The sequence below is a fragment of the Phasianus colchicus genome, chromosome 1, assembly GCF_987193195.1.
Source record: "Phasianus colchicus chromosome 1, bPhaCol1.hap1.1, whole genome shotgun sequence".
Taxonomy (NCBI): Eukaryota; Metazoa; Chordata; class Aves; order Galliformes; family Phasianidae; genus Phasianus; species Phasianus colchicus.
The window spans coordinates 15,539,334-15,566,222 of NC_143436.1; the positions used below are offsets into that span (position 1 = coordinate 15,539,334).

The window sequence follows — 26,889 nt, forward strand, 5'->3', positions numbered from 1 at the left end:
ATATTATGAGGAAATTCTTCACTTTCAGAGTGAGGCCCTGGCACAGCTGCCCATAGAGCTGTGGGTGCCCCATCCCTGCAGGTGCTCAGGGCCGGGTTGGATGGGGCCCTGGGCAGCCTGAGCTGGTGGGGGGCAGCCAGTCCATGGCAGGAGTTGGGAATGGGTGGGCTTTGAAGTCCCTTCCAACCCAAACCACTCTATGATTTGGCAGTTTCTGTTCTAGTTGAGAGCTTGTAAAGATAAAAATGCCACTAAGCTCCCTGTAAATGAGCTGATGGCAATTGTTTGAATGCTTCAAAGTTTGCAGATGTAAAAAAACGTTGAGCATACTGACAGTGAAATAGTGTATGATGCTGCTGTGGTAATCAGTGTGCTGGACTTTTTGCTCCAGAGGAAAATTACTTACATGTGTTGCTCTTCAGTCTGCACAGGTGGTGGAACATAGTGCTATAGTTGCCCAGACCAACTTCTGCTGTCCTTGGTCAAGGTGAGGTTAATTACTGATCAAAAAGTATTTACTCAGACACATCTCTCCGTGTCAGTAAGCAGTCAGTGTGTGTAAATGCACATTGTCACTGGGGATGCTGACTTGTACATACATCACTGGTGAATACTGCAGAACAATTTCTGCAGGACTGAGCAGTTAGCTGAAGGTGCACTGTTCTACAGAAACTTGGAGCTTAAAGTTAATGCAATTTATGGTGAACTGGATATCACTCTTGCCTTTTTTTAAGTCCTGTGTTTTGTTCAGTACAATCTGTTGATAGGGAGCCTCAGTGTGCTGCTTCAATTGTGTGTGTGTGTGTACAGCTCCTTAACTGATTCATGTTAAGTGCTCTGTGAACTTCACAGGTGGCTTTGTTCCTTCCAACCATACCTTACTATGTAAATTTGGTTCTTGAAATGTATACCACACTTACGTCCTCAGTGCTGACCTCTATTCCTACCTCACAAATCAGAAGTGTTCCAGTGAAATGAAACTTGCTTAAACCACTATCATGCAGAGAGTAAACATTCCTTGTACCATGGTGTCAATGCCAGCTAACCATGAGAGGGGTGCTAACTTTGTTCTGAGTTGTTATCCTGTACTTCACAGTAATCAGAGCTCTTCTTTAGAATGTTGTAGTTGGAGCCAGTACTTTATTAGGAGATCTCTAGCTAGTTTAAAAACAAGACTTGCAGAAACTCAAGGATTAGTTTCACCTACTGAAAATAACATGGAACTTAATGAGTCATACTAAGTACATACAGTGATACAAAAGTACTGTTTATTTTCAGTGTCAAAAAGTTACTTCTCTTTGGTTCTGTGACTTAGAAGTCAATATCAAACCTGTTCACTTTATCAGGTCTTAGTGTCAAAAACAACTAGTATAATACTTGTTAAAACCCATCCTGAACACGAGTGTTTCCTGCTCCCATTTATAAGCAGGTGCTGTACACAGCAACCTTCTGGCTGATTGTCTGTAAGAGGGAGCGAACTGTCTCTTCCAGCTCCACCAGCTGCTTGGCTTTGTCTTCCAGAACTTTTTGATTGTTTTCATATGTATTTTCCAATTCTGTCAGCAAAAGAAGAGGAAAAACAGCTTAATTAGGTATGTTTTAATGTGATAAAATATCAAAAGTAACTTATGGAAAAACTACCATTCAAACTTATTATCTTGTGGAAGAAAAACTGATCTATAGTAGCAAAGGCTGGAATGGCACCTTTTGTTTCTCTAGTATTGGGACAGAAAGCAACAAGTAATTTTCTGTAAGTGCAAAAACAGTGTGCTCTGATTCATGTTGATAATAACTGCCATTCCCTACTGTTAGGCTGTCCTGTTGATGTGAAAGGTTTTGGCTTGTTACAGTCAAAATATTCAGTGAGTCATTGTAGTTGTGCAGGAACAAGTGAGAGGAAGCATGAGTTCCCAGCCTGGCAAAAACAGAAGGAAAACCTTGCTTCCTCTCTGGCAGTTATGGGCTGACTGCCCCCTTCTGTTTCAATCAGCTTTAACTGGCCATTGTGTTAGATTGATCTGTAAGCTGGAACTGCTGTATCCTCATAACCCTTTGATTTAATTGCATTCCAGGGTGTGTGAGGGGAACACTGTTTGGTATTCTGGGTTGTCTGTCAGGAGTTTGACTACTTTTGGTGTTGCTGACCAATCGTGGTTACTTATGTTCTAGTTCTTCTGTGCAGTGATTCTCTGAGGTAGGTACCATACCAGAAGTTTGTGTCTCTCTACATTTTTGCTCTCTTTTAATACAGTGATTTCATGATTATGTTATGTCCATAATAAGGAAAGGTGTTCAAACTTCAGGACCAAAGAATTAACTCTTTGTTTTCCTGCTGCTGATGAACACTTGGTTTAACAGCACAACAGTGCTTTGTATTCTACAGCAGTACCTTACCTCCTCAGAACAACCTTACCTTTGAGCAGCTGCAGCTTGCTGTTGGCTTGAGCCAGCAATGCCTTCGCTTCCTCTTGCAACATGCTGGCTTTCCTCCTCGCGTCAGCCGACTCCTCTGACTTTTTGGTGATGAGATCCTCCACGGTTTTGTACTTGCTGTTCAGCTCAGTGTCGAGGACCTGTTGTTCCAGATATAAACACAAGATGGAGCCAGTCAAAAGACAATGCAGAAGGAGTTGCCCAATATCCGGGCTAAGGAGAGCAGTGTCAGCTCAGGTAACAAAAGCAGCAACAGGGTCGAGGGATTTCCTGTTGAATATTCAAGATCTGAAGAGTCGGTGCGAAGACTCATCAACGCCTCTTGCACATCTGTGGCTGTTCTACAGCTCTAACACTAACACAGCATGGACTGCAGTTACACAATTCTGGAACTAGGGGAAGTCACAGCCCCTGACACAATGGGGCAGTGGGGGAGGAACAGCATTGCTGCCTTTTCAGTAAACAGCTGCCTGGCTCTCGAAGGTGAGGGTACTGGAGATGACATCAGGTTCACTTCTCAGCTGTGCTTTTTCCCTGTGAGGTTAAGGAGTACCACAAATAAATTCAACTAGTAAGCAAGTTAACAGTCTGCAGCAGTACTAGAACCCTCTGGGGTCTGATGACCACCTGAAATACTACTTAGTGTTTGGAAATAATTGATGGATACATTCCTCTTAGCAGAAAATGTCTCTTGAGACTGGGCTAATTCCAGCCAAAAGACTGGAGCAACGAAAACTTCCTTTGGCAGATTTGTCAAGTGTTTTGTTAATGAACATTCTTTTGGTATTACGAAGGTGTATAGCAGACACTGGGAATTATGCCGTATGGTCAGAGTGAATTCTGCATCTCTGATATTTAGAAATGAGACTAGTTATACAGTGAGCTAAGGATTTATTCTTGCCACTTGATTCCGTATATGCCCAACTAGGGTTTGTTTGGCCTGAACGTCACTGTAGAAGCAATTTTATTTTCCATCTATATTTGCCAGTTGACCCGTGGCAGACAGTGAAGCTGAGGGACAGAAACAGATCTGTGAAAGGCTGATAAGTGGTAGTGAAGCATATTTCCTGCAACTATTTTTGAACCTGACAACTTCCTAATGCTTCTGTCTCTTTACATTTAGTAACAGACTGAGTAAAAAACACTTCAGTAAGTGCATTAAGCACTTTTTTTTTAATCACTAGCACTTGGCCAATAAATGAAGTGGATCAAGTGAATTCAGTGCCTACCCAACCCCAGGGTCAGTTCTGTTGGCTCTCCTTTGCTATCTTTCCCAAACTTCTCACCTGTTTAACTTCTTCAGCATTCTGTTTTGCAGAAACAATTTTTTCTTCTATGTTGCCCACGTTTTCTGAATTTGTTGCAGCCTTTTGCTTAAGGTCTTCAACGCTCCTCTCAAGTGCAAACAGACGTAAAGTGGCATTGTTCAGTGTTTCTTCAGATGCTGCATTTTCAGATTGAATCTAACAGAAGGACAAAGATAGACTTACAAAAAACTCTGAATATCATACAAGCCTTCTTGTAAGTTCTGATCCACTCACTAGGTCATAACAATAGATCTAATACTTAAGAAGCGTTTTATTTTGTTAAAAATGGACAACTGCAATTGGGGTGAAAGAGCCCACTGCTTTAAGATGAAATACAGTGAGATCTCCAGAAGTGTTAGGGAGTTTCATTCAGAATGACTTGATTGCATTACATGTGCTTAAGTTCTGCAAACAGAACTTCACAAGTTCATTATCAAATGATAGTGCTAACTGTCTGAAGTTGTCCATCTCTTAAGCTGTCCAAACTGAATGGGTAGAGTTAGCACTATGGTCTCATGAGAGCTGTGAGTTAAAGCCTGAAAATACATTATCTGACACAATTACAGCAATTACCACTTCAATCTAGCATCAGTTTTCTCCTGCTGCAGTGAATGGCACTGCTAGATAGTGTGGTTATGCCAATATACTGCTGCCAAGGGACTGACATGTATGGCTTCATAGGGATCTTGGCACACCTGCTGTGATCCTGCTATGATGTAAGTGGTGCACAATATGGGGTGAGAAAAGCCTTTTTTCTTTAAGGACATGTAGGCCTCTAGTTATCTGTCATATTCTGACTCAGATGTTTATATAGTAAAGGCCAGAATGGTTTAGACTCATTCTAAGTGCAGTCTTTGATTTGCCTTCCTTAGACATCCTTACATTGGTTTCTGAATATCAGACATGTTCCTGTTAGTATATCTTAAAGCATACTTGGAAATAACTTACTGAGGTCAGCAGGTCTTGAGTTCCTTTAATATCTTCATCAGCTTGTTTAATGGCTTTTTCAGCTGCATTTTGAGCCTTTTCAGCTTCTTCTAGTGCTGCTTTCACCATGTCTGCAGTGACTTTAACATCTGCTGCACCTTTGCTGTGGAGCAAAACTAGGTTAGCACAAAGTGCTTTTACTTGGCAATGATCATACGCTACAAAGGGCCATTTTTGCCTTCCACATCAAGGAATGGGACATCTGCTTTATGGTAAGATAAATTCTGTGTTCACTGGTAGAGTGAAATGGAAGTCTCATTCCAGTTCCTGGTGACTGTAACTACCTAATGCAAAATGGGGTTGCATACCTTGCTTTCTTAGCTTCCTCCAGTAGCATTTCTGCTCTGGCAATGTCTCCAGCGCTCTGCTGCAGAATGACCTCGACATCAGAAAGGCTTTCCACACGTTCACGGATGTCTTCTGTCAGGGCTTGCAGCTGCTCGGGGGTGCTGGGCATCTCCATGTTCAGCACTTCGTTAGCCACTGCCTCAATGCTGTCCAGGTCAGCACTGTCTTCTACAGATAGGCAGAAATAACAAAGGTGTGAGTCAAAGCTTCCTGCTGTCAGGTCTCAGTACTCAACATTTTTGTCCACCTGCTCCCTCACAAAGCAAAATCATGCAAAAAGCTTCCTCCTCCAGACTGCAGTACATCAGGGTATAAAAAAGGCTTCCTGAGGGTGACACTTCTCTCTAAGGAGAGGCCCAGCAGGCACAAAGGCCCTCTTCTTAGCATCGTTCTCTTGGAAGTCTTTTGCTGATCTCAGTGATTAGCTACCCCATGCCAGGGCTGAGGAGGGCTGCAAACCCAGAAAAAGGGAAGCCAACAGCTGCACATAAATGTATTTGTGTTAACAATATACTCAGCCTTGTGCAAACAGAAGGAATGGGTTTGCCATGCTGCCACTCAACAATGAAAAAGGCCCTCATTTACCCTTTACCCATTATCTCACGTGGAGAAAACCTCACAGTTCCTAACCGTGACTGTCCTCCCCTTTAATAGCACTGTGCAGTTCTGGCCAGAACTTAGGAACACACTTGGCAAATTAGAGAAGTACAATGGTTTCAGCTGAAAGGAATGAAACAATGGGCTACAGATCGGTCTTTCTTTCCTATTGTCTTGGTTTTTTCATTCCCAGATTTCATCATACTCACTAAATCTGGCTGAAAAGAGCCAAGGGAGGATGATGACTATTGTGTTACCCCTTGGAGAATGATGCCAAAAAAAGGAAAAGAGTTTTCACAGATGCAGAAATAAGAGATAATGTGAATTTAAGGCTTTTACGCATGAGGAAGTCTCTGATTTGCTTAATAAGATTTCTCAGATCTTCATTGCTTCTGTCCACTTGTTCCTTTGTAGCGTTGGTTTTGAGCAGAACTTCTTGTGCATTCTGCTTGGCTTCATCAGCTCTCTGCTTTGCTTCAGAAACCTGAAGAGAAGAAAGTAGAGGGCTTGACTGCGTAATTGCATATGCTTTTGGGCCTGATTTATAACAAAAATTCAGTTGGAGGCAGAGGTAACAGTAATGAGAAATGCTTCTTCTCATAAAACTCACAGAACACTTTTAAGAGCTGGCTGTGATCCACACCACCAGTGTTAGTTTAAACAACTCATGGTAATGTTTGGAGTAACGCATGAAACTTTACTTCAGCAAGCTGAAGTCTGAGTATCTTTACAAGTTTGATGATGTTACGCAACTAGAAAGAAAGACTGTGAAGTAAACCAGGCACATACTTCGTCAATTAGTGTCTAAACTTGGGTTACCACTGTAAGATTTCTGTTTTCTTTTTTATTGCAACAATTGATTTATGTATTACCATTCTGGAGAGTTGCTCAACTTCTGCCAACGCACTGAGGATGTCTCTGTCAAAGTCCATGGCCTTCTGCCACGCGTTGTGAGCGACAGTGACCAGCCCATCACAGCCAGGTCCTCCACACTTCCTCTGCCCCATAGCAGTCCGGCAGTGCAGCCCCCCACACTCTGACTCAGCACAAGAGGCTCCCACTGGAGTGCCACACATCTGTGAATGAGACAAGGGCAGCAATCTCAGCCTTGTTCTTATTGCTGAGGCGTGAGGGGATGGCATCCTAAATACCACAGCACAACTAAATACACTTGATCATCTTTATGGGTCCATTCCAACTTGGAATATTGTATGACAGCAAATGATGCTGAAGTAGAGCAGACGGTTCCTGCATCAGGTCCGTACCAGCGTGATGTTAGTCCTTCTATATCCTTTCCACAACTTTCTGCCTTTAGCTTGATTTCATCTAGCCAGCTCCCAGTTGCTGTTTGTTTCTGTGTGGAGCTGCTGGAGTAGCTTGAGGGCAGCTGTGCCTTCAATGTCTGCTTTTCCTGACTGTCAGCTTCACTAGAAAGCTGCCTTTAGGCTCTGGTTTACAAGCTGGAAGCTACTACTGCCTGTATTCCTTCTGTTTGAAGCCAGTCTTACTGCTGTTGGAGGAAATACTGGCTAACTCAAGCAGCTTTTTCAAAAAAAGAAGAATGTGTTCTGCACAGGATAAGCTCTTTTCCTTTGCTACCTAGGGGAGAGCAAAGGAAAATAAATAAAATACCGAACACGAAACTTCTTCACCTCTCTTGAAAAGCTGTCCCATTCCCTTCTGTCAAATGTTTCTTCTGTCACAGTGTTTTCCAATTTGTGACAATGAAATCAGAAGTGACCAACTTTGTTGTTTTTTTAAAGTAAAACTACTCTAATTGGCAATTTTTACTGAGCTTATCCACTATTGTGGCCAACTGGACAATGAAATCATCAGAAGTGGTTTTAGCCAGATGGAAAATCCTTTACTCCTGTGAGGCTCTTTTCCCTTTCCACCCCACTCCTTGTGCCAAAGGATAGTCACTAACTGATGTACTTTCAGCCAAGAATCTCTCTGGGAACACCGAGGGGCTGTGCCAAGTTAGCTGCAGCTGGCTCCTGTGAAGTGTAATGGATTCCCTCTTACCTGTTTGGCAAGCAACTCAGCAGTAGCTAGAAAGCAAAGAGATTTTGTTTCTGCATCCCATGATTACACCTCCAAGCAACTAACTCAGTGTTTACTGCTTTGATAACATCTAACCAGGATTTTCGGTCCTCAAGAACACATTAGGCAGGAATGTAGGGGCAGGGAAACTAAACAAAAAGATTCCTCTTTCTTCTCTCCCCAAGAAAAAAGAGACAGGACTGGGGTGGGTGGTTGTCATTGTAAAGGACCAGGACAATTCACTGTGTGAAGACCTCATCCTCTCACACAGGCCCAGCCTTGCCCAGAGGAGTTAATGAGCTCTCCCTTCTGTGGGACTTCAAGTGGGATTGTTCTCTGAATGCAGTCGGCTGCCTTCAAAGGGAAGCTGAAGGAACACCCTGCCTCACCCCAGAGAAAACCACCCTTGATCATATTTACAGATGAGCAGGCAGCTTCAACAGGGACTGTGCCCTTTTGACTCCAGCTCCCCGTAAATTCTGCTTTGTTTCAAGCAGAATGATGGGAGTGTGGCAATACCAAGGAGGGCAGCACAAGCACTGCACAGGCATGGTGTGTACTCTGAAATGCTGCAAAAACAAAGCAGCCCAGGAAAAGCAAGCATGTTAACTGACACTTAGGAGGTCGGTTCTTGGTCCAATGGACTCACTAAACTTTGCTGCACTTCAGAGTCCACAGCAAAGGGATTTAGCTTAGGATACGCTGAAAAGGTGCTCTGTCAGGGCTGAGCTTCTAGAAGCAAGAGGGAGAACAATGTAAAGGACTGACGCCTGAAAACCTATAGGTGTCTCAGTGCCCACACAATACCCCATCATCAATGAAATGTGTTTTTTTAAGGAACAAACTGTACTGCCCACTACCCAGCTCTAAACAGCTTCTTCCTGCCTGCTGCTTCTTCACAAGCCCAACTTTTTGCTGTAGGTTTTATCCCAGCAGTTCTCAGCCAAATACCTTTGCTGATGCTTCGGCGAGATCCAGGCTTTGCAGCTTGCCAGCAAGTTCATCCAGGAGGCGCGACTGCTCTTCTTGTTTAGCCTTGAACTGGGCCTCCTTCTCATTGATTAAGTCTTCCACTTCCTGCCGTGTCTGCGCTGACAGCTCCACGGCGCTGTCAGGGTGGACAGTGGAAGCATTGACCCTTTCCTCTGCCTCCAGGGACATCTGGAAATACTTGGTGATGCTGTCCAAGGCTCCTGCAGAAATCAGACAGAGCCGCTCAGAAATCCGTTAAGTAACATGGAGCAATTTAAATCACGGAGGCTGGCGGATGGCACATCTGGGTTAGCATCAAGTCAAAGCAAACAACAGCCTCTTTAGCTGCACTCCATGCTATTGTAAGGATGACAAAATTTGTCTTGTTGTTTGAATACTCAGGTTGGTTTTTTTTGGTTGAAAGTGTCTCAGGTTTGCTGGTTTTAAAATTAAGCAGTTCTCTGACATAGGAACTGATTTAGGCCCTGAGGGTGAACGGAGACCCAACCTTTAGGTTCATAGGACAACGTTCTATTTTCCAACGATTTGCTTATGCCGTTAGTTCTTGTTGCTGCATAGATGTCTGGTGTATAGAGTCACTGCTTGGAAACTAGTCAGAGCTCTCCCAGGAAACAACTTCCTGATGAAAGACTCTGATTTATGGAAGCGTTCATTTTGGACAACTGCTGGAGAGGCCCCAGGAGGGTTGAGGGACCCCACAGGAGCAGCCGCACTCTGCACCTCGGAGCAGCTCTCCTCCACACACTGCCACAAAGCCAGGGACTCCCCAGTTCCTACAACCTTTTTGCCTCATTCTGTGAAATGCTACATTCATTGGAAACGACCTCAGACTTCCTGCAAAGCAGGAAATTAAAAAATAAATACTTTAAGTTGGAATTAGGTCAGCTTTCAAAACTTCCCCAGAATTCAGCGGCCTGTCTCCCTCAGCAAACTCAGACCGTGAAAAAGCATGGCAAGGCACCATCCCAGTGGGCACAAAGGTTTGCTCTCCTGGGAAGAACTGGGCTCTTGTGGTGTGCTCCTGTCACAAAGGGACAGGGAATTTTTCAAACAGAATTTAACAGCCTGTGAAGAGCAACCGAAACGTGCAGGTGTATCCTGGAATTTGCTTCACTTCCAACTGTTGTGTCCCCATCTAAAATGTATTTAATTGAAGTCTTAAAGTCTCTGAAGTTCTCGTGCCCCAGGAACTTGAGCCGGCATTGCAACGCACAGAGGGAGAGAGGGAAGGGGTGAGGGGGCAAACCAGAACCTCTGCTGCATCAGCAACTCCGCTAATGCACAGTGAGAAGCTGCCCTCTAAGAATAGAGTTTCATTACATGTTAGAAGATTAACCTGGGATTTTAAACCATGCACTAATTAAATCTTCAGCCACCCTGCTGCTTTCTCCCCCTCCGTGTGACACTCACCCCGAACATCAGAGATCTTGATGAACTCTAGCTGTTCTGCCAGCTCCTTCACGACACGATCCAGGCTTTTGGCATCTGTCTCCAGCGCGCTCAGGTCAGCATCGGTGCTGTTGCTCTTCTCTGCTAAGGTTGAGAGGCTTGCTTCTATGTCCGCTATCTTAACGGTAACGTCAGCTGTCAGCTTGCTGCAGAACAGAGGAGCAGCACTTAGTGGGGGCAGAAAAAGAGCTGTAAGGCTCGGTTCAGCTCAGCAATGGTTAGAGCTGTGCCATGCTGCTCCCACGGCAGGGCTCGGCCTCCCTCGGCAGAGTTGTGATTTGTAACAACATGCCTACCTAGAATGCTGCTTTGTTTCCTTTATCACACAAAACTACTTTTTAATCTACAGCACGTTTATAAACTCAAAGCACCAAATTGCTCAGAAAACAGCTGCTTTGTGTAAGATTAACTGGAGGCAGATTCCAGAAGACTGGTGTAATGCTCTTGTACCATGGCAACTGCATAGGTCAGAGTTGACAACTATGATCCATACATAATTTGCTCCCCCCTCCCACAGCTACAAATGCAGTTCTGATTACTATGAACTCATGGGACAGATCTGAACTTCAGGAAGAGGGGGAGGGAATAGTTAGATGGTTTGGTTTTAATACAATGGATTCTTTTAGCTCCTCTGTAAAGATCTCTTCCTATCATCCATTCTCTGGGGCAAAGGAGAACCTCTTGCATGGCCTTAGTGCACCCAGGAGCAGGCTTCAGCTGCTGGGATAACCCTAAAAGGAAAGACAATTGCACGATACAAGGCAGAGCTGCTGCAGAACGGAGCTGGGCACAGGAAACTTCCCATCCATGGCAATCCCACCACACCCAGCAATTCCTCATGGTGAGAGAACTGGGCAGTATTTAATCTCTGTGATCAGTTTCCATCTCCCCCAACAGCTCAGCAGGCTGCTGTTTGCCAGCAACCCTTCAAAATCCAATACTTCCTTCTCTGTACAGACAGAGACTAGCTCTAACACACTAGTTAGAGAAGATCAGCTCCACAGGTGCTCCCTCAGTACACAGAGCCCAAACACAGCAACAGCAGCAGCCCCGTGGGGCTCTCCAGCTGAAGAGAGGGTTGCAGGGCACAAGCCCATCCTTAATTGAGATATTTGCGCTTTGATCCTCTCCCACTAGCTTTGTGCAGTCCCCTGACAATGCACAAACAAAGCTCTAGCAGTTGCACAACTGCCCCATCTGTGAAAGCACAAACCCCCTTTTTCAGTATGCTCAGCTCTAAAACAAAATACAGGCTCTGACCCCGAGCAGCATGGAAACAAGTGCTGTGACCGAGCAGCTGCTCCCCTCCACCCCAAGCTCAGAGTGCAGAAAGAAGCCTGAAGAAGTTTCCAACCCAGGCGGAAATCCAGGAATTTAATCTCTCCCCTCTTCATTCTCTCACACAATAGCAGTGGTTGTCCTTTGCCCCTGGGAGAGCGCAAAGCAAGCGTGAGCAGCTGGGTGCTAATTAGCAGCCACTAATTAGCTGCCCCTTGCAGTCTGTGCTGCTCCTGCCTTCCTGGCCAGGTTTCTACTTATGGGATGGGGGCTTGGTACCATGCTGAGACGTTCCAACAGGGCCATGCTGTGTGCGCCAGGGTGCCCTCTAACCCAGTGTGCAGCCTACACCTGCTTCCTTAGCCCCAGCCCGGCAGCCTTCCTACTCCTCCCCAAACTAGATTTATCTACCTAACTGCACCGTACTCACTCTGCTTCCTCAAAGAGATTCCCAATGTTCTTCAATGGCTCAGCGGCCGGGTTTTGAGCGATGATGGCTTTGATTTCACCCAGTTTCTCCTCCAGGGTGCTGAGCGTCTGCTGGTAGGGGCCGACGACCCCCGTGATTTTCAGGGCATTTGCCCTATCCAGGAACTGCTGGGTGCGGTTAGTCAGCTCGCTGACGATGACATCCCAGAGGGCAAAGCACTGGTGGCAGGGCACACAGTCAGGGAAGAAGCCCGAGTAGCCCCGTGAGCACTTGTCGCAGCGCGGCCCTTCCACCCCCTCGTTGCAGATGCACTGCCCCGTGGCACGGTCGCACTGCGGGGTCTGGATGCCACGGGGGTTGCAGTCACATGCTGGAAGGAGAAAAGGGCACCATGAGAGCTGAGGAACATAAAAACAGATGGAATGGAATGGTGATGAGGACGGAGGTGGTCTGTGAGTTATTATTAGCTGACTGTGGCTGTGTCTGCTTGGGTATGGGGAACCGGGGCTGAGCTGGAGGCAGTGACGGGAGAGCAGAAACCCCAGGACAGGATGGGAGCACCCCATCTGCACATATCAGAAACAGCCCAACAACAGGGTGAGGGTGGGCACATCCTGCAGTGCTGGGGCATCTGTCTGACAGCAACCAAAAGATCCTGTTTCACTCCTACTGGGGTAAGCAAGACTGCCCAGATGGGAAAAGAAATGCCAGGCAGGCACCCAGCATAAGGTTTAAGAGCAAGACATGACCGAAATGGAAAAGGTGAACAAGGAACAACTGGTCACTGTCTCTCCCAGCACAGCAGCAGGGAGTAACGGAGGAATGCAACACACTGAGAAACAAACACCCTCCCCTGCACCTCCTACAGAAAACACCAGCAGATAGCTAGTTACAGTGATGAGCTAAGCTGCAGAGCTCCTTTCCACAAGACACTACAGGTCCTAAAAGCTGAAATAACTTCAGAGAAGACCAAGATCAATCCATGGGCTGACAGCATAGAGCACAATGGCTGGGGCCTGCCTTCAGGTGCACTCCCAGACACTTGGAACTATTCAGGGGGTGGGATATTTAAGGACTGCAGTGCAGCACTGAGGGCCTGGCACAGCTCTGATGTTCTGCCCACACAAAAGATGGGTAAAAATCAGGCAGTGAGAAACAGAGCAGAGAGATACAAAATGATGTATGTTGTTGTGGGCACCCTGCCCAAGGGGAGGCCGGGAGCCTGCTCCAGCATGGGTGCTGCCTGCCTGCTGCACACTGCTCATCACCCTCCAGGTGGAATCTGACCCATTAACAGATTTTTTGTAAATTAATTCACATGATGAGTGATAAATTCAAGTGATGAGATTTGGGCAACACCCTTTCTAACAAGCTTTTAGAAGAATAAACGCACTTCTTCAGCACTAACTTGTGCTAAGAGGATCTGCTCACTTTCTGATGCATGGTCATTTCTGAAAGCACGCTCTGCATGCAGAGCAGAGCAGAGCAGTTTCCATGCAGCTTTTCCTCTCCTCCTTAATTGCAGAGGAAACTACCAGCCTGCAAACCTCTCAGCAAAGGGATGCCACAAAGAATAAAAAGAGGCTCTGAAAATATGCAGGTCATCTACCTGCCATCATGACACTTGTAAAGCTGAAGCAGGTCAAGCACACGTTCCAGGACTGCAATATCTGATAAAAGCCTTCACTTAAACATCCATTTACCAGGCATCTTTGAAGGAGGTTCTTTTCTTGGCTCAAAATGGTCCATAAATGAATTCACGCACCCCAAGCATGCACCCCTTTGAAAAAGGGCAAAACAAAGCCGTTTTCAAGACTGGGCATTGTTTGCTCCAACTCAAAACACAGTGGTGGTCTTCAGTTCAAGAACTGCACAAAGAGCCTCAGCCGAACAAATCAGTCCTCAGCAAAATGACTTTCTTGTACAATGTGAATATGATAGGCAAGAGACAAAAATAACTTCTGCTGCCTGCACAATTGAGCAAAATGGTCCTTTGTTCTTTGAATTATACCCCGACACAAGAGATTGTTTTTACTTTACATCGAAAGTGCTTAAGCAGTCAGCCTGCCATGGGATATGTTCCCTGCAGGCAAACTGGTGAGTTCCTGTTTGCAGGAGGTCAGTTAACCCTTCAGACAGCTAAAAAGGCTCTGGGTAGAATGATGAATTGTCCACATTCCACCGCACGGAAAGAGCCAAAACGGCATGTGGCTTTTCTCAGGGATCTGATCAATTTACCCGAATACGTGCTGCTGGAAAATCAGACCACTGTTTTTACGTCTGGATTTAAAAAGCTTGAAGTGGGATTAATTAATTAATTAATGTTGGTAATTTTACTTCTGAATACCTGCACGTTCAGGAAAACTGGTTGATACAGCTTTAGTAATGTTTACATGGTAATGTGGATTACAAAATCTCTGGAGCCAGAATATGCTGAGAGTGAGGAGGGAGATATTAAGCTCTAACACATTCACAAAGCTACAGCTCAAACTCTGTAACTGCCTGCTGGGAGAGGAGACGATAAATAGCAAAGAGTCATTTGTTCTAAATACAGCACAGCACTTGGAAGATCATCACATTTCCTGAATTCTATGAAATGTCCAAACTGAACTTTGTGGGACTCAAAGAAAACCACACAAGGTGAACAGAAACACGACTATGGGTTACTTTTCCATTTAGGATTCTGCACCAAGGTTAGCACTGCCGGCTTTGCCTGAGTTCAGCTGTATGACTGTGACATGTACCAAACAGCTTTCAGAAGTGTTGGACTTCCCCTTCCTTATGATCTACCCAGTACACTATCCATGCACAGGACCACACCAGCTCTGAAAATAAAACTGTCAGGTAAAGGGAAACAAGAAAAGGTCTCCCTCAGCAGAGGAATAGGGAGATTCTGGTACATAATTTTCTTGCCAATTTGTACATTCTGGATGTACATTTGTGGTATGGTCTACAGCTACAGCCTATGGACAGCTCCATGCTGTGGCACTGACTGCAGCATTTCTGAGATTCTCACACGAGTGACTCTTTCGAAGAGTCTGGATGGCCTTAGTGAAGTGTCCAGTCACTGCTAGAACCAGCTCTGTTCCTCACCAGCCAGACTCTATCAGATATCGGAGCCCTATTTCTAGACACTGCATTACTAACGATATTTAGCCAGTCAAAAATCCATGAGAGCTGTTCTGCTTTCCAAGACCCCATGGACATCTCCATGGACCTAATCTCCAACTCCTCTAGCACAGAATCATAGAATGGCTCGGGTTGAAAAGAATCACAGTAATCATCTAGTTTTAACCCCCTGCTATGTGCAGGGTCACCAACCACCAGACCAGGCTGCCCAGAGCCACATCCAGCCTGGCCTTGAATGCCTCCAGGGATGGGGCATCCACAGCCTCCCTGGGCAACCTGTTCCAGTGCATCACCACCCTCTGACTTAAAAACCTCCTCCTAATATTTAACACCTAAACCTGCCCTGTCTCAGTTTGAAACCATTCCCCCTTGTCCTATCATTATCCATCCATGTAAACAGCCATTCCTCCTCCTGTTTATACACCTGTTTATACTGGAAGGCCACAATGAGGCCTCCCCGGAGCCTTCTCCTCTCCAAGCTAAACAAGCCTGTCTCCTGGGCCCTGTCTATTCCACATGCTGATCCACCAAACAGATTTGTGTGACATTTGATCACCATCACCACTGAAATCAAAACAGGAAACCCCTCAATTCCTAGATATGAAGTGAATGCCACGCCAGAACGATCCAGCACGCCACGTCCAGCCTATGTTTTGGTGAAAATACCCTACTATCGCCTGTAGCCACAGCAGTTCTTGCTTCTCTACCACCTTGTTCATTAATGTCTGGATATGGCCACTGTGTGGCCTGTCTCCTACATGGCTCCCTGAGAAGGATTCTCTCTGCTAACAGAAGTTTTGCTTCTGATGTACTCCAACAGGTTAAGTCAAACCCTTCAGAGTACAGCTGGGCTCTGGAGAGTTTGACTTAAGTAGCACTCTCATTACTCTGACATAGCACTTGAGTAGCTTTACCACAGCTAATTTTAGCATATGCTTATCTTGTTTTTCCCTAGAAAAATGAGGAACACACAGGTACATCAAGGGATGCATGTGTCTTTTAGGTGTTATTCAGTTGCGAGTGATGGATGGCTTTACATGGCTTTACTTAATGTAATTCATTTGGAATAGGGAAAAACAAACTAAATCCTGTAAGCTCCTTCTAAATGCTGTACCTACTAGACTCGAGTACTTCAGCATCTAGAAATTGGAAAAACTAATTCATTTTGTACTATAAAACCACACAGATGCAGAGTTTACTACAAGAGATTAAGATGCCCTAACCCATTTGGGTTGGAAACGGCCTCCAAAACAAACAGCTGACTATTCTCCTTTTGCTGACAGGGGTGGAAGAGGGTCAGGGTGAAGGTCTGCAAGTTAATGCAGACTGGCTGCTTGCTTTGAAGATCAGTTGGGCACGGATCAAATCTGTCCCTGGGTAAGCAGAGCAGGAAACTTAAGTACCTCCCATGGAAAACAGAGTGGAGTAAAAGAAGCTTTTGAAATCACTAGCCAAGGATTTGAGGGTTTTCAAAGAAGCATTTACTAAATCAAACAATAGCTTTCTGTTCTGAAATGTCATTTGGAACTGGATGTATTGTTTTCTTTAATGGAGTGCTTAACTCAGTCATACTTTCTGCTGTGGCATTCTCCAATTTAAACAAAGTCAAATTTTTAGCAGGAAAATTTTCTAGCCAAATTCCTCACTCAGATCTGCTGATAAGCAATTTCTGACTACAAAACACTGTATGGAATCTACTCACAAATGCGTGTGCACACATGAACACACAGGCACACACAGAGGATCCAGAATTTTCATAGTATCTTCATGGACGCATTTCAAGTAATTTTTTTCCTGATCTCCAAGACAAAACTAGCACCCACACATTTCACCATGGCCTTGTAGAAACATAGGGAAGAAATCCCAAAAAAGCGAACAACCGATTTAAGTATTTGCAATTCACTTCCATTTCAACTGCAGTGAATCAGTATGTTGCTGCTATAGCCAGGATGATCTCACAGATGATGAAAGTGCTGGACAAAGGGAAGTCAAGGCGTTTAATGCCTTAGTACAGGATGATAGGAACAAGCAAGCGTCATAACTGATCCTACACAAAACTGATGAGGAATCATTTTTGCAGACATATTTTCTTTATTGCTTGAGGTGAGGGATGGAGAGCATGAAATGGCAACTCCTCCATGGCAAAAAAACAATGGGTTTGTTCAAATGTGATTTCCTGGCATCATTTCCTGGTGATACTGAAGCATTATGATAAAAACACTCAGCAATTTGTAAGGTTGAAAGTTTTGCAGAGCTAGCAAATTTCTTCTGAATCATTGCCTAATGTCTCTAATTACACTGCAAGCATATCGCCAACTCCTCAGCATTATGATTCTCAGTTATGAGTGCTAAGATAAGATCCCAGCTTAGAATTAACAGACTTGTGCTGCATTTTAGCACACTAGCAGACTGGGCCAAAAGGGCAATTTGCTGCAAACCACCAACATAAATTACAGTATTTTGACCACAGGTCAATTTAAATTGAAGAAGTCGCATTTCCTTTATTGTTCATCTGACTCCCTTTAGAGAAAAGGAGATGAAAACCTACTCATCTTCCTGCCAAAAAAGACCTGAAGGTACTGGTGGATGGCAGCTGGCCATGAGCCAGCAGTGTGCCCTCACAACCCAGAAAGCCAACTGTATCCTGGGCTGCATCAAAAGTAGCATGGCAGCAGGGTGAAAGAAGTGATCCTGCCCCTCAGTACAGGAGAGACATGGACCTGCTGGAGCACATCCAGAGGAGGGCCAAAGAAATGATCCAAGGGATGGAACACCTCCCCTACAGGAACAGGCTGAGAGAGGTGGGGCTGTTCAGCCTGGAGAAGAGAAGGCTGCAGGGAGACCTGAGAGTATCTAAAGGGGAACTACAGGAAAGAAGGGGACAGACTCTTTAGCAGGGTCTGAGGTGATAGAACAAGAAGTGGCTTCAAGCTTAAAGAGGGTAGATTTAGATTGGATATAAGGAGAAAGTCTTTTACAGTGAGGGTGGTGAGGCACTGGAACAGGTTGCCCAGTTTAAGACTCAGATGTTAAGTTAAGCCTCTGGAGCCTAATCCTAAATCACGATGTGATAACTTTCAAAGCAGGTAATTCAGCACCAAGTACTTAACAAAAACTTAAAACTGAGAAAAGTGATTTTCTGTCCGTGTCTGCAATGAGTACTCAATAAAAACATCGCTCTTTTTCATCTTAGCTCAAGTAGATTCTATTTGTTTTACGGTAAGGCTTGATACTTAAATGCAACACAGAAGAATACCGATGCATTTATACTCCATGTTAAGGGGACAGAGCAGCACAACTTAATTCTGAATCTCATACACTGCCCTTTCCTAACTGTGGTCTGTTTATTCAATTTATTAAAACACTAATGATACTAAAATTGTCATTTCTTTGAATTATATGAAGCACATAAACTTCACATGCATACTCTGCAAGTGCCTTCCTCAAGCTGCATCGGCAGCCATAGCGTACCTCAGAGGCTCCTCACGAACCTGGAGCTTCCTACCAGTGAGCACAGCTCTGCATGCCCAGTCCTGCAGTCTGCTTGCCAGGCTTTGGAAAAGTTCCAGCAGAATTCTCTGGAGACTTGAGTTTCATTTGTAATCTTTGTAATCCTACTATTTACTACCTTAGCAAGAATTATATGCACACACACACTCACGTGCACACTTGCTGCACACAGCCTACAGCTGAAGCAACGGCCAGAGCAAATGGGCTGGCTCCGACCCTCAGCCCAGCTCCTGGTCACTGCACTCCTCACAGGGACCTGCACAAGGATGGGAGACACACTGGGATTTTCCTCATCTTTTGCGCCTCTCTTATGCCATTTTCAGGCGTTACGTTAAATTAAATGAAAAATCATTGTGCTTTTTACTGAAGTATGGAGAAAGGAGTTTGTAGAGAAGCAGTCCTACAGACTCCAGGGTGCTCTCTGCAGTATGTGTCCCCCGTGGGTCATGGCACCAAACCCAGTAAAGGGGGTTGCAGTGCTGCCCAAATGGAGGCATGCACCACTGATCTGGCCCTACTGTCATCAGAGGCAAGACAGAGGGGAGACACCAGGAGATGCTTTCCCTCTACTGCAGGGAGCACAGGCTGCAAATGCAAGTACCCAGACCAAGAGCAAAAACCTCTTGCCTGACTGCAGCACCAGGATACCTCCAGCCTCTCCCATCTCCCCTTTGACCATCACGTGCTTTACAAAGAAGGGCATCACAGGGCAAAACAGCCCTGACTTCTCAGCAGGTACTGCTATCCACTGGTGCCAGCTTGTGAAGAGGTCACATATTACCACCTCTCGAGCAATGTACCTTGAGATTTCCACCCTTGGGCAGAGGCTGCATGCCCAGGCCAGTGGAGGATCCCACTGTGGAGATCATGCTCACACTCCACATAAGCTTGGTGCCTACACTGAAGCTTGTTAGTACTCACATGGTTCAGAGCTCTGATGGCTCTCAATCCACCTTAGTGTCTTCTTCCCAAATGTTGTACAGAACATGGCCATTCTGGCTGCCTGGACTGAGCAAGGGCTCATCTTTGTCACAAATCTCCTTCTACCTCGGTTTCACCTTCATTCTGGCTGCAGGCCTCACTGAAATTATTTTCCAAGGGCACTGCTCTGTAATTCCTTTAACAGCACATTGTCCAGGTCTCCTCCAAATCACTTATCTCAGAAAGCTGCAACCTTCCCACGTAGCGGTTGCATTTCTGCCAGCGTTCCACCAGCTGGGGCTGAAGAAGGGCTGAGAAGTTATTCTGCTCCCTCAGAGGCTATCACTTGGAAGCAAAAAGGGCAATGGATTTGAAGGAAAGTGTAGTGCCTTCGTGGAAAAAAATAGGTTCCAAGGAATACATCCTCTTTCTACTTCAGAAAGGTTAAAAGCATGTTTCCACATGCACAAAAGGCAGCAGAAACTTGATGAGAGGTCAGAAATGTTGGTACACAGCAAAATCATGCTGATAAGGAATGCAGATGGACTCCATCAATAAACTCTGATGGAGACAGCTGATACCAGGAGGCAACCACTACCCTGCAGCATCATGAGGCAGCCAGCACAGCCAGAACACATGCAGCCTCTGAACAGAGAAACCTAATATGCACTCAGGAACCAGGACTATTCCCAAGCTCTTTCATCTGCAGCATTAACCAGGTACCTGTGACCCTCCTACATGCTCAGATAATGGGCGCTGAGGTGTCCCTATTGTAAAGGATTTATTAAGACCACAGCAAACACATTCTTCCCTGCAGGAAAAAATACCTTAATCAATTGCAAACCCTCCTGGCAAAGACTCCTATCTGAACAGATCAGAGATACAAGTTTGTTCTGGTCTGGACAGTGTTTGAAGTTTCTTTTTCAGCTAATGAACAGACTTGTTTATAATGAAAGGACAGAGAGAATCCAGTTTTCTAAACAACTGACTTCACGGCTCTCTGTTTTCACATATGCAGCTACAGCTAATTAGCTATATGGTCTCTGCTCTCTCTTCTGTTTTAATCTGAAATAAAAGGAAAATCTCCTAAGTCAAAAACCTTACTTTGTCAGCCTAACATGGTGTGAACAGGGACAGGAATCTTCTACTAAGTAGAATCAAAACACAAAGTAACATGTTTCCAGATCAATCCTTGATCCCAAACAAGGGTTTTCTAACCACACCAATCTACCTACCAGCACTGCAAAGTAAAGGTCAGAGAATAATTCCTTTCTAAACAAAGAGTTCTGTTTCTATGGAAGAATCCAATAAGACATACAATAAGCCACATAAATACCACCCCAGGCTCCTGTCACATCTCCAGGAAGGCATGTGACCCAGGAAGGCATCAAAGCATTGAGGTGGACCCCATCAAACCTCCCTGTCTACTGAGGTAGGAAAACTACAGGGTACTGGACTACTCACCTTGGCACTCCACACTTGGATCACCCCAGAAGTGCTCCTGGCACTCCCGGCAGGTCCGGCCTCCGAAGCCTGGCATGCAATGGCACTGCCCTGTGAACTGCCAGAAACAGGGATACAGCCACCTCAGCGTGGTTACCACAGCCCAAAGGTTCTTGCCCTCCCCAACCCAGCACCTGTGGCACACATGAACATCACTAGCAGAGACAGGGAAGGGACCTTTAAGATCACTGAGTCCAGCTCACTTGCCATAGGCAGCAACACCTCCCCTAGACCAGGCTGTCCAGGACCCCATCCCAGCCAGCCTTGAACACCTCCAGAAATGGGGCACCCACAGCTTCTCTGGGCAGCTCTGCAAGGGCCTCACCACCCTCTAAATAAAGAATTTCTTCTTTATGTCTAATCTAATTCTACATCCTTTAGCTTAAAATCTTTGCCCGCTGCCCTGTTACTACAGGCCCTGGCAAAAAGTCTCTCTCTCCATCTCCCCCACAGGCCTTCTTTAAGTATTGAAAGATCACAGTAATGTCTCCCTGGAGCTTTCTTCTCTCCAGGTTGAACAACCTCAGCTCTCTCAGACGCTCCTCACAGGAGAGCTGCCCCAACCCTCTACCAAGCTCTGATGGTTTTGGGCAGCAGGCTGTGGCCAACATGGTGCAACTATTTAAGGTAACTTTATCCCCTATTTCCCTCACACCTCATCCCACAGCTCCTGGCTGCCATGTGAGCAGGGCGACCCATGGCTCCAACACCGCATAGCCCAGGACCAGCAGTTGGCAAAAACACATCCCTGCAGCCTCCTCACCTCATTGCAGGCCGGCCCAAGGGAGCGGGCAGTGTCGCAGTCGCAGGGCTCACAGCCGGTGCCGCTGGCCAGCCTCCAGGTGTGGGGTGCGCAGCGGTCACAGGTCTGCCCCACCACGCTGGGCAGGCAGCGGCACTGCCCTGTGGCTGCCTCACAGCGGCAGTTCTCCGCATCATCGCAGTCCTCCCGCACAGTGCCCAGGTAGTTGCAGACACACTCTGCAAAGAGAAGAGACGGCAGCTTGGGTGCGTGGCATGGCAGTGCGGAGTGCACCCCTCAGCCCCCCTTGGGTCCCAAGATGGCCACATCTACAGCCATTGCCCCAGTGCAAGTGTTGTGGCTGGAGGCCACAGTGATCCCAGCGCAGGCCTCCAGCCTTCCTACTCTTCTCGTCTCCTCCTTTACAAAGGAGGCCCAGGTCTTCCTGGCTCCTATCAGCCTGATGCAAGTCAGATCCACTCAGAGCAGCCAGTGACACATGCAGCAGAGCAGGACCTGTGTGCTATGCTGGATGGGAAGCAGCAGCAAATTGTCCCCACCCCACTCCTGCTGTGAAGAGGAGCAGGCAGGGCTGTGCTGGGCCACCAGGGGAGCAGAGAGAGCTTCTGAGGCAGGCTCCTGCTAATCAGCCACATCTGCAGGAATCTTTGTGTAAACAAAAGCCAAATCTCACCCCACCAGGGATGATCTGCAGATAAGAGGAAAACAAAGAGCACTAACAAGAGGGCAAGAAATGCTCCTCTGTCCAAAGCCCTATCCTTTCAGCACAGGCAACCACTGCCCCTTCTCCCCTTTCTGAACACACAGCTGCACACAAGCCCAGCGGGAGGTAATTCCATTTCCCCACCACCCTCCTAAGGGTCTCGGGTCAATTACAAAGAGCTCTGTCATTGTTCGGTACATCTCCCCACTCACTTCTGCAGTCCTGCTGCAGGGCACTCCCGTAGTAGCCCTGCCTACAGAGATGGCAGTTTTCACCCTCTGTGTGGTACAGGCACTTGACACACATCCCTGTCCTCTTGTCGCAGGCCTCAGGATCGGTGGTGTCAATGTTGTCGTTGCACTGGCAGGGCTGGCAGGCACCACCGACCTCGTCGGGGTTGCCAAAGAAGCCAGACGCACATTCATCACAGCGACTGCCTGATTGAACAAGCAGCACAACATGGATTACCATCACGGCTCACAAGTGCACAGCCCCGTAAATGGCAATAAGGGCTGTTAGATGGGGAGAAGCTCACTGGATTGCGCTCAAGGCACAGGCAGCCTACCTATGTATCCTGTGTTACAGACACACACGACCTGCAGGGTGATCGGGTCCTGGTAACAGCCACTGGCAAACTGGCGTCCACTCTCAGGGCCGTCGGGGCAAGGACAGGGGCGGCAGTGGTCGCCTGATCCCAGGATGGGGTCTCCGTAATAGCCAGCCTCGCACCTGCGTGATGGGGTAGACAGCATGCAGGGCACCACAGGCAGATGGATGGATAAATTAAGCTCAAACACTCTAAGAGGGTGAAGAACCCAAGGGCAAATATACCCTTGCAATCCTCCTGTGCCATGCACGCTCTGAGCAGCTGTCTCATGCCAGGCTAAGAGCAGGCGACCCGTGGCAGATGCTTCCACTACAAGAAAGACATTGAGATACTGGGACAGTAAGAGAAGGGCAACAGAACTGAAGGGTCTGGAGCAGAAGTCCGATGGTGAGCGGCTGAGGGAACTGGGATGCTTCAGTCTGGAGAAAAGGAGGCTCAGGGGAGACCTTATTGCTCTCTACAGCTGAAAGGAGACTGTGGTGAGGTGGGGGTTTCAGTAAAAGCAATAGGATGAGAGGGAATGGCCTCAAGTTGTACCAGGGGAAGTTCAGGTTGTATATTAGGAGACGCTTCTTCTCAGAAAGAGTAGTGAGATATTGGAACAGGTTGCCCAGGGAGGTGGTGGAGTCACTATCCCCAGAGGTTTTCAAAAATAGGTAGATGGCTTTAAACTAAGGGGAAATGGCTTTAAATTGGAAGAGGGTAGATTTAGACAAGATATTAGGATGAAATTCTTTACTGTGAAGGTGATGAGACACTGGAACAGATTGCCCAGAGAAGTTACGGATGCTCCCACCCTGGAGGCATTCAAGGGTGAGCAGCCTCGCCTAGAGGGAAATGTTCCTGCCCATAGCTGAGGGTGTTGGAACTAGATGATCTTAAAGGTCCCTTCCAACCCAAACCATTCTATGATTCTATGAGGCAATCAGGGACATGTTTAATGGGCATGGTGGTGATGGGTTGATAATTGGACTAGATGATCTTTGAGGTCTTTTCCAACCTTACTGATTCTATGATTCTCAGGAGAGTTTCAATGGGGAAAACCTGGTGTGAAATGGGAAGCTACGGGCAGTGTGGTCCCCTCTCCATTCCTCCTCTGGCATAAGGACTCACTTCCCCCCAAATATTCTGCAGTTCACAGCAAGGGCATTGCTGGCTGTGACTGCTGTAAGGCCACAAGTACCTCTCACAGTTAGGGCCCGACGTGTGGTCCCGGCACTGCAGGCACTCCCCGGTGTAGGGGTTGCAGTCGTCGGCGTGGCCGTTGCAGTGGCAGGGCTGGCAGCTGGGGAAGCCCCAGAATCCAGGTAGGCAGCGGTCACACTGCCGTCCATACACACCAGGGAAGCAGTGACACTGGCCCGTCTCTGCATCGCAGAATGAGTTGTACGAGCCTCGTAAGTGGCACTCACAAGCTGCAAGGAAAGCAGGAAAGAGGCTGCATTTTAGTGGCCAGTGCTCTACCATCAGCAGCCCAGCCCAGGGCACAGCATCTCACGTACGCCTGCATCCGCTCGGCCCAAATCCAAAGGTTCCGGGTGCACATCTGTTGCACTGCCTTCCAACCACATTGGGACGGCACTGGCACTGTCCTCCGTTGGAGTCACACACTGAACTCAGTGAGCCCTGGGGGTCACACTGGCAGGCTGGGCAGAAAGAAGAGAAGCACCGAGGACAGTGAGCATCATGGCGCAGGACACACACCCCACGCTCCCTGTGCACACCTGGAAGCACCATGAAGCTTCCAGGTGCAGCCGGCTCTATTAAGCAGGTAGTTACGTACACAAGGCAGTCTCGTGCAATAGCGCAGAAATGCTGAAGATGATGTTCTTGCAGACATCTGTCATTGGAGTTTTCACAACGCTCCTGCTGTTTTCCAGACACCGGTATCTCTGGAACGTTTCCCAAGCGCTGTTGGTGACCACATCTTCACCTGAGCCTCCCACGGTGAATATGTCCAGTGATTTGCAGTACGGCATGAGGACAAGCTATAGAAGAATTTCATATTGGCACTGTGTCACTTTTTACAAATAGCCTCCACCAAAACTGTGAAAATACGCTACTATCCCACTTCCCAATATGCTTTTTAGCCCCAAAACCAAACAAGCAGATAGAAATTGCAAGAAAAGCAACAGAACAATTATAAAGAACTATTACACTTTCTTCGTGGCATAGTTTTCCTATCTACCAATTCCATCCATTCAGAAGAAAGAGTTTGATGCACTGTAAAAGTCTGGCTCTGTGGTCCAGTAGAAGACAACCAAAGCCTATGTGCACAGAAAAGCAATATGCACGCTCTGTGCCTAAAGAAATCTGTTTAAAATCTGGATCTTAAGTAACAACTTCATAAGGCAGCATTCTAGATTTACACAGACGCATCCCAAAAGAAACGCAGACTTTTAGGATTTCAAAAACACTTTTCCATCAGAGCATCCCCCAGGAAATTTCTGCTCACAGAGTCAATGAGTGTGTAGGGGTTCTCCATCTCAGATTCCACCAGGGAGTACTGGGACAGCTCCAGGCGGATGGTGTAGTTCAGCCCCTTCTCAAAGCAGACCGGCCGTGGGAGAACAACATATCTGGATGGAGAACAGGAAACATTTCTCACTTGAAACACCCAGCACTGTAAGGCATTTCAGGTGGCCCCCATAAAGCAATTGAGATAATGGCGAGCAGCCAAGAATGAGCAGAACAAAAGCTACAATGTGAAGGAGCCGTTTTGGAGGCTTGTGCAAGTCAGAACCGGAAAAGCATATCGACAAGGTAAAGAGTAATAATGATGTCCACTCACAGGCTGTACAAACACCTTTTTTTTTTTCAGACAACAAGAATAAACTTAAAAGCTTTAAGACTACAGACACAATATTAAATTCATTTTTTATAACCCACTGGAAATTAAATTTTGTTTTCATAGAGGCCAAGACAAGCTGATAACACGACAACTCTATTTCAGCTGCACTGAGACCACTTTGACAAATTCATTCCAAACTGCAGGGGAAGGTATAAAGATATAGATGCCTCACAGCAGCCTGCTTTCAGTCAAGTTGCAACCCGGCCTTTTTTCTGGTTTTGGTCTACTCAGTTATACTAACCTGGAGCCAGGTGGCAATGAGACAACCTGATTATCATCATCAGGAACTGTGTTGCCACACCGGCTACCTGCGGGAATCTTGCCTGGGCGCGACACAGTGACCACAGCTTTTTCCCATTGATCTGGCAACTGGTGAAGTCAAAAAGAAAGGCTGATTAACGTTAAGTAAGGGCTGTGAGCTCCTGGAAGCATCCAGCACTGAGACAAGGAACAGCTGCAGAGAGGAAGAGGCAGAAGCTCCAGCACCACTGGGGCATCTGCCGGCAGTGGCTTCGGCTGAGATAGGGAGAGGTAGGAGCTCCAGCTTCCTCCTGTGCACCAGCCCTTCTCCATCCTAAAAAAACACAACTCAGAGCATGATATCAGTGGGGGAGGGGGAGGCTAACCTCTGCTCTCCTCACATCTGCATACCAGACCTGAGCCAGCTTTTATCCTCGGTCAGCTGCTATCAAACTTTAGGTAAGGAACATCTTTTATGGTGGGTATTTCTCTTGACCTCCCTCTGCTGTGAAACACCACAGTCAAAAATAACTATTCACAAACTCTTAGCAGCAGGTGTTCAACAGCCAAGATGGACAATTTGTCTCCTAAAGTATGTAACAGCATTTCTATTCATTGCAAGTCTGTCTGGCTGATATCAAATTCATATTCTAATCTGTTCTGAGGGGATTTGTCACTTTTAAATTTGCTTATTAAACAGCTGTTGCAACACACAAGAATGACTTTTTAAAACTACTATTTACTTTAAAAGTAAATAATAGCAGAGACAGTAAAAATCCTCCTGGCTTGTCGTGCAT

The 26,889-nt window shown here is 46.5% G+C and overlaps 1 protein-coding gene across 1 annotated transcript in view; it reads right to left on the reverse strand.

Moving 5' to 3' along the window:
* Window positions 1–1,246: 1,246 nt before the first annotated feature.
* The window catches only part of LAMB1 (laminin subunit beta 1), a 41,087-nt gene continuing 15,444 nt past the window's right edge, over window positions 1,247–26,889 (reverse strand). The window contains exons 15-33 of the mRNA XM_031599906.2: window positions 26,094–26,221; window positions 25,457–25,580; window positions 24,785–24,989; window positions 24,504–24,647; window positions 24,185–24,416; window positions 22,960–23,123; window positions 22,607–22,831; window positions 21,692–21,909; window positions 20,890–20,986; window positions 11,866–12,235; window positions 10,119–10,303; window positions 8,667–8,908; window positions 6,545–6,748; window positions 6,012–6,156; window positions 5,036–5,243; window positions 4,689–4,830; window positions 3,720–3,896; window positions 2,414–2,573; window positions 1,247–1,556 (exon numbers count right to left, since the gene is read on the reverse strand). Of these exons, the coding sequence (XP_031455766.2) occupies window positions 1,420–1,556; window positions 2,414–2,573; window positions 3,720–3,896; window positions 4,689–4,830; window positions 5,036–5,243; window positions 6,012–6,156; window positions 6,545–6,748; window positions 8,667–8,908; window positions 10,119–10,303; window positions 11,866–12,235; window positions 20,890–20,986; window positions 21,692–21,909; window positions 22,607–22,831; window positions 22,960–23,123; window positions 24,185–24,416; window positions 24,504–24,647; window positions 24,785–24,989; window positions 25,457–25,580; window positions 26,094–26,221 (3,507 nt within the window). The 3' untranslated portion in view covers window positions 1,247–1,419. The remainder of the gene's footprint in view (window positions 1,557–2,413; window positions 2,574–3,719; window positions 3,897–4,688; window positions 4,831–5,035; window positions 5,244–6,011; window positions 6,157–6,544; window positions 6,749–8,666; window positions 8,909–10,118; window positions 10,304–11,865; window positions 12,236–20,889; window positions 20,987–21,691; window positions 21,910–22,606; window positions 22,832–22,959; window positions 23,124–24,184; window positions 24,417–24,503; window positions 24,648–24,784; window positions 24,990–25,456; window positions 25,581–26,093; window positions 26,222–26,889) is intronic.